The following is a 6,762-nucleotide window of genomic DNA, read 5'->3' on the forward strand; positions in this document are numbered from 1 at the left end:
TGAGACTGGGCTAATGTATAACCGATGAAACTTAAAATTAACAGTGAATATTCCTAAAAATTCAGTGTCATACAAACAATCAGTTCTTCTTTAATCTTTCAACAGAGCTGAAAAATGTATGGAGATATTTCAATGTTGTAACACAGCCAAATGTACAGAACAACATGTCCCATGGACAGTGAATATAACCAGGTGGGCAGCAGTGTGGCATAGTGGTGAGGAGCAGGGCTTGTAAATGCAAGGTTGTAGGTTTGATTCCCTGCTTGGGCACTGCCGTTGTACCTCTGGGCAAGGTACTTACCCTAGAATTGCCTTAAAATATCCAGCTGAATAAATAGGTTGCAGCTTTACATGTTATCCATGTAAGTCACTCTGGATAAGAGCATCTACTAAATGACAGTAATGTAAATACAATGCCAAAAGGTTTAAAGTGTGTTGGGGGGGATTTATAGAGTGAGGGGGTTGACCTGTGATCTTCTTTTATTCATGTTATAAATAAAATGATAAATGACAATGTAATGTAATATCCAGGTCAACAGCAGTTGTGCTATGCTATAAATCTGATCAACAAAGTTACTGGTTCCATCAGGGAAAACCTGCTTATTTCTGATTCCTTGAGATGAGGTTTTTTGCATCCCTGCCATAAATATTCCTTAAAGCAATAAATGATGATGAGTCGGTTGGGTGCTGTTACTCAGCTGTGGACGGCACACGTCTCTTGTGAAATGCTTCCTGTGCGGACGCTGTGCAAGCACAGTGTGACTTTGCATGCGGTAATGATTTACTGGGGAAAATAAACACAACCACTTACTGGAATTGGAATAATAAAAGTACTTTTTATCCAACATGTACAATTGGCAGCTAGCCTGGGCACATATTAACATACCATTTCATTCCATGGGCAATATTTAGATGGCTCATCTACAGATATTTTACGGCCATATTATTATTTGTGTGATATTATGTGGATTGTGCATCACGGACAGCTCTGTTTTTTACATGATGAGTAAACCTAGTTGAGGTAGGAGTACTCTGTACTCTGACACTGTTTGCTTAGTGAAACAGTGTTGAAATCATTTCCAAACAGGGAGCAGCCAGACCGATTTAAGGCAGGCAGAGTAATAGCAAGTATTCAGTCAGAGCAGAGTGAAGGTAAGCTGTTGCTTTTATTGATATCATTTTATGGTATATTTTAATTGGTTTTCTGTCTTGATCTAGGCTTACATTTATTCTTGGCTTCTTGCAAATGAAAGAATTTTGGATATGAATCTGAATCTGTGGTTCAGAGATTATTTAACTTTGACACATGAAAAGTAAACTTTAAAATGTCTTTATATTGGGAAGGACCATGAAAGTGTGTCTGATTTATAATCTCCTTTCAGCTTTGTGGAGATGAATATCTCATACCTCCTTACCCTGATAGTGCTGGGCAGCTGCTGTTGCCAAGGTGTCCTGTCCTGTCCACACTTGTGCACTTGCTACTTTTCCACCAATACCACCCAGGTGGTCTGTAGCAATTCCTCCCTCTCCCTTTTTCCTGAGCATGGTCTACCAGACAACACTACTTTCCTGTCCATCGAATTCACCAACATCAGCTCCATTTCTGCACATCACCTGAAGGCCACACCCCTCCTGCAGGAGCTGCACCTGTCAGGTAACCAGCTACACCAGCTGCCAGCAGACCTTCTGAGTGGCCTCCCGCACCTCCACACGCTGGACCTCACAGGCAACCAGCTGGAACACCTGCCCCCAGGTGTGTTCCACCATGCCCCTCTGCGTGTCCTGGTGCTGAGAGACAACAGGTTACTCACAGCTGACGCCCACTGGCTCCCCCCGAACAGCAGCCTCACCTGGCTGGACCTGGCGCAGAACCGGCTGAGTTCTGTACCCACGGCCCTGCTGCAGAACCTGCCCCACCTGGAGATACTGCACCTGAGCCAGAACTGGCTGGAGAAACTCCCCGCTGGTGCTCTGAATTCACTGACTTGCCTGAAGAGGCTTCACCTGGATGGGAACAAGCTGAGGTCCCTGGACCCCTCATCCTTCCAGCAGATCCCCAACCTGAAGGACCTGTTCCTGCAGGAAAACCAGCTGGAGAAGCTGCCCCCAGGTCTCTTGCAGGGGCTCGGCCAGCTGGACGTCCTGAGTGTGAGCGGAAACCGCCTGCGTAGCCTGGCCCCAGGCCTGCTGAGCAAGCTGCCATCACTGGGCAGCAGCGCAGGACAGGGGGTGGACCTCTCCCTCAACCCCTGGCAGTGTGAGAAGGACGTGGCCTATCTGTGGGAGTGGCTCAGAAGTCACCAGGAGATTTCATTCTCTCTGGAGGATGTTCAGTGTGCTGCACCAGAGGCACTGAAGGGGAGACCTGTCATCTCCCTGACAGCGGGAGAGTGGGGAGGGTCTAGCTGAAGTGGAGGAGGGTCCTGGACAGTCAGAGCGTAGAGTGCTCCACCTCATCCAGCTTCAGGGTGGTTTAAACCCTGGGGTGCTGTCAGAAACAAAACTGCAGCCAATCTCACTATTACCCCACACTCTGCTTACCTGCAGAACCAGCCATGTAAGACAGATTTATGTTATTGTGGAATCACTGAAAAGAACACAATAAATGATATTCTGTAACAATGCTCAGCGTGGCTCCATTACCAGACCTCAGCTCTTTCTCAAAGCTCCTCTCGTATCTGCTTGTAGACATAATTTAAGATGTAACTCTGTCATTTGGTCCTCAATGATCATTTTTGCTTGTTACAAAATTGAGAAGTCTAACCAAACATATGTAATTAATACAAGACATAGTTTCAATAATATTGCATTGAACACATGGGGACACAGGTTTTTGAATTGAAAAGCGCGTTTGTTTTGCATGAAAAGTACATATTTCAATTGTCGACAAATTCAGTTTCAGATTTCACACTCCATGCACTAGATGGCAGCAGACACCTATTATGCATGATTCACATTACATTTCCCATAAGCCGCTTCAGATCACATCAGAGTCCACATCACACTGAGTTCGGCTAGATGGGCTGTGAGATACTGAGCGCTGTAGTGCTGCTGAGAGAAAAGCAGTATGGCAGCACTGAGCTTCCCTTAACACGGCCATATACAGCACAAACCTTAACCTACTTCATGTCAAGCAGTTATATTTTATCTGTTACGTTGCATCTGTACAATCAATACTGTCATAGCGATGAATACAGAGTGCGGCGCATTTTCCATAGCGAACTGCCCTCTCTAGCCCAATTCAGCTCCTCTAGGTTAAATTCCCTTACGCTCCTCAGCTCACGTCCAGAGGCAGATCCCACAAACTTTTACTTTACTTTTTACAAAAATGATCTGAGACTAAATGTCAGCTAAAAAAAAAACCTATGAATGTATGTGAGGACTTCATCTCATGTCAATTCATTACAAATCTCAAAAAAGAACATAGTTTTATAATAATTTTATCAATGTAATTTTACAATGTTGATGTTATTTATTGGAGAAAATTGGGTTAATTTGAGATTAACTCCTGCTTTGGTGAAGAAAATGAAGTTTCACAGCAAGCTATACACAGACAAAATAATACTCTGAACGGGCAGACAGGTGGCAACACTGATCTACAGCAAACCATACAGATGCAGTGCTAATCGTGACATAGATCATTACATCTAATAAGCATCAGCTCTTCAAATGTAACATCAGATAAGATGCAATTTTGATTGACACATTGCCTACAACACTAAACAGTCTGTCAGCATGTGCAGGGGATGTTATTATGGCCAGATTCTCCAGCTTGGTGGGCTGAGGAAAGACACAGTTTCGCCATTTCAAGCGACCGGAATCCAGCAGAAGACGCGGCTGAAGCTTCGCAGGCGTCTTTGGCTGTCACGCTCTGCCGCTTCCACGGGCGCTGTCAGCAATGCCCTCTGGGCTGATTCTGTTTTATGTATATTAAATGTTACTCAGTATTAATCACTGTTCGGTCTTAAACGGGGATTATACATTCGGTTGAACTTCAGGCTCATCAGAATTCTAAACGTTCACTCACACCTAACAAGCCTCACACATTACAACTGACTTTATAACTTTTTGCTCCCAGTTGGCCCTGGATGTTCTATTTTTGACTCCCTCAGAAAATGCGTTCGTTGTGTGTTCAACGTTTTATTTATCAATTTCAATATCTATTGTAAAAATGCCCTATAAGAAATGACATGTATTGATTGATATAACTGCATCGATTGGGTAGGCCTACTGTGGGCATTATGGGTACACAAAGTCGCGGCCTGTGACACCGCGACTGAAGCGTCAAGTTTAAGTTTTACTCTGTTTTTAGTTACGATCTCAGTTTTCATTGCATTCATCAATTAACTGTTTTATCGCCTTTATTGATTGGTTTTAAATCACAGTGTTCATCGGTTTTATCTTTTTTTCTGCGCTTTTTCGGCCGTTTCCCTGTGAAGCCCCGCGCTCTCTGGGCCCCGAATAGCCCGCATCACTCCTCTGTCCTCGGCGTGCAGTTGTGCGAATGCGGGCATCTGCTGCGAATTCGAAGGCAACATGGATCCAGACTCTCGACCCCACAGCTGCGAGCTGTTTCTCTGGAGCTCGCATTATGGATATGAACGATGAGCTTCCATCCCTTCTAAAATAAGCACCTGAATGTGAGTACAATTGTCACACTTGGTGGTTCCTCTGATATCCCCTCTCGCTAGTCGTAAATTTTACAAGATGATTTTAAATCACTTTTATTTTCTCTGCGTGATAGCAAAAAGACTCATTATCCCTGGACGCAACCTCTCGGCGTGGCCGAGGCAAATTCTGTGATCTCTGAGCTTTCAGTACGTGGCGGAAAGCGCTGCATGGAAGACCATCTGTGTTTTATTGACAACTTTGTGTTGCTCTGAAAGCGCTGTTTTCTTCAAATCTGGTGGGTCACACTCAGACAGCAGAGGTGCGCAGCTGCTAGCAAATAACATCCAGAACTTTTTTTACTTTTTTTAATTTAATTGAACAAGAAACATACAAACACTCGCAGAGAACACATGACTACAATATAACACAACACATACGTCATAGAAAACCAATAAGAAAAACATGGGGGATTTATATAGGCCTACAGATATACACAGAAATACATAAATAAACAGCTATGTCTCAATCACTATGCTGCAAGGCAACGCAAACAAAAGAACAAGAATAACCAAGGAGGAGCAAAAATTTAAACAATAAGGAACATACAGCAAAAAAAACGAGATATATCCCCAAGAAACAAACAAAAGAGGGCTTGCTATTTGTCGACTTGCTACAATGAATATAATATTTACCCATCAGAATGATTACATGAATAATGCCAGATGAGTTTAAGTTATCCATATAAGAAAGAATATGAGAAATGTCAAAGTTGGAATGTCATTTACTGTGATATCCAAGCTTTTATATCTAACCAAAATCTTTTGGACACAGGACATGATAAAAACATGTGCTCTAGTGTTTCATCCGACACATTACAAAAGGAATAACATCCAGAATGTTTTATATGAGCGAGAGCGGTGCCAATGATACTGACGCGCTTTCAGTGTCGGGCCCGTGCGCGGCTGCGTTTACAATCCAGGCTGTAGTGAGTGTTGCCAGATCTGATGTACCCATCAGATGGAGCGACAGAGAGAAAGAGTGAAGGACAGAGAGAAAGGGAGAGGATGGTAGTTAGAACGGGATGACCAGGCAGTTTGGGGCAGGATGTTATCAGGCTGTGCACCATTAGCTTCACCAGGCAGAAGCTATGGCAGCGTGCTAAAAACAGCGAGTATTAGGGTTAGGACCCCTGGCAATGAAGGTGACATGAGGCTGTCCCAACCCAGGTGAAAGCAAAGGAAGGTCCCACTGTAATGATGAGGCAACAACAAAGACAGTTCTTAGCACCACAAATGTCTCTCTTTCTAATTTGGCTTCAAGACCCTCTGTAAAGATACATTTTCAAACTAGACTTAAAAACTGAGATTGTGCCCAGACATAATTAGGTAGACTACCCCATATCACAGGAGCCCTGTGTGAAAACGGTTCCCAGATTTATTGTTTCCTATTTTGGAACCACCAGCAAGACAGCCTCTTGTGAACAGTAATATGGGAGGTTTGTAGCAGATTAATAGGTCCTACAAGCAGTTTGAAACCTGAGACAGAATCTGATATTTAACTGGAAACGAGTGAAGTGATGCTAGAACCGGAGTAAAATGGTGATGTTTTTGTTCATGTTGAGATTCTTGCTGAATGATTTTGAACAAGTTGCGAGGGATTTCATTTAATTTGAGCATGTTGATAGAAGGGCTTTTCAGACAGTCTAATTGAGAAGTAATAAATGCCTGGACTAGTTTCTACTTTCTAATTATAGCGATGTTTCAAATCTGGAAAAAATGTGTGTGTGTGTGTGTGTGTGTGTGTGTGTGTGTGTGTGTGTGTGTGTGTGTGTGTGCACGTACGTGCATGCATGTGTTCACGTGTGTGTGTGTGTGTGTGTGTGCGCGTGCGTGTGTGAGAGAGGGTGTCCTTCTGGAGTCAGATGGAGCATTGTCCTCGGGAGGCCCTGATTACACTGAGTGTGTTGCTGGTAATTTATGGTTCTTATAAAGCAGTGAGTCACAGAGGGGAAGTTACTTATGAAAATGAAAGCCTGTTGATGATGGTCTTAGAGGAGAGAGGAAACTCTGGGCCTGAATGCAGGAGAAGCTGCAGTGTTGCTTGCACTCCTGTGGAAGACCTCTCTCTGATTGGGATGCACAGGCTGGTGCG

At 43.7% G+C, this 6,762-nt stretch overlaps 1 protein-coding gene across 1 annotated transcript; it reads left to right on the forward strand.

Annotated features, from left to right (window-relative positions):
- The first annotated feature begins 1,072 nt into the window (after positions 1–1,072).
- On the forward strand, positions 1,073–2,623 carry LOC118792574 (leucine-rich alpha-2-glycoprotein-like). Its single transcript, XM_036550452.1, has 2 exons — positions 1,073–1,152; positions 1,383–2,623. The coding sequence occupies exon 2, from the start codon at positions 1,393–1,395 to the stop codon at positions 2,407–2,409; it is 1,017 nt and encodes a 338-aa protein (XP_036406345.1). The 5' UTR covers positions 1,073–1,152; positions 1,383–1,392; the 3' UTR covers positions 2,410–2,623.
- The last annotated feature ends 4,139 nt before the right edge of the window (positions 2,624–6,762 follow it).

The sequence above is a fragment of the Megalops cyprinoides genome, chromosome 17, assembly GCF_013368585.1.
Source record: "Megalops cyprinoides isolate fMegCyp1 chromosome 17, fMegCyp1.pri, whole genome shotgun sequence".
NCBI lineage: Eukaryota > Metazoa > Chordata > Actinopteri > Elopiformes > Megalopidae > Megalops > Megalops cyprinoides.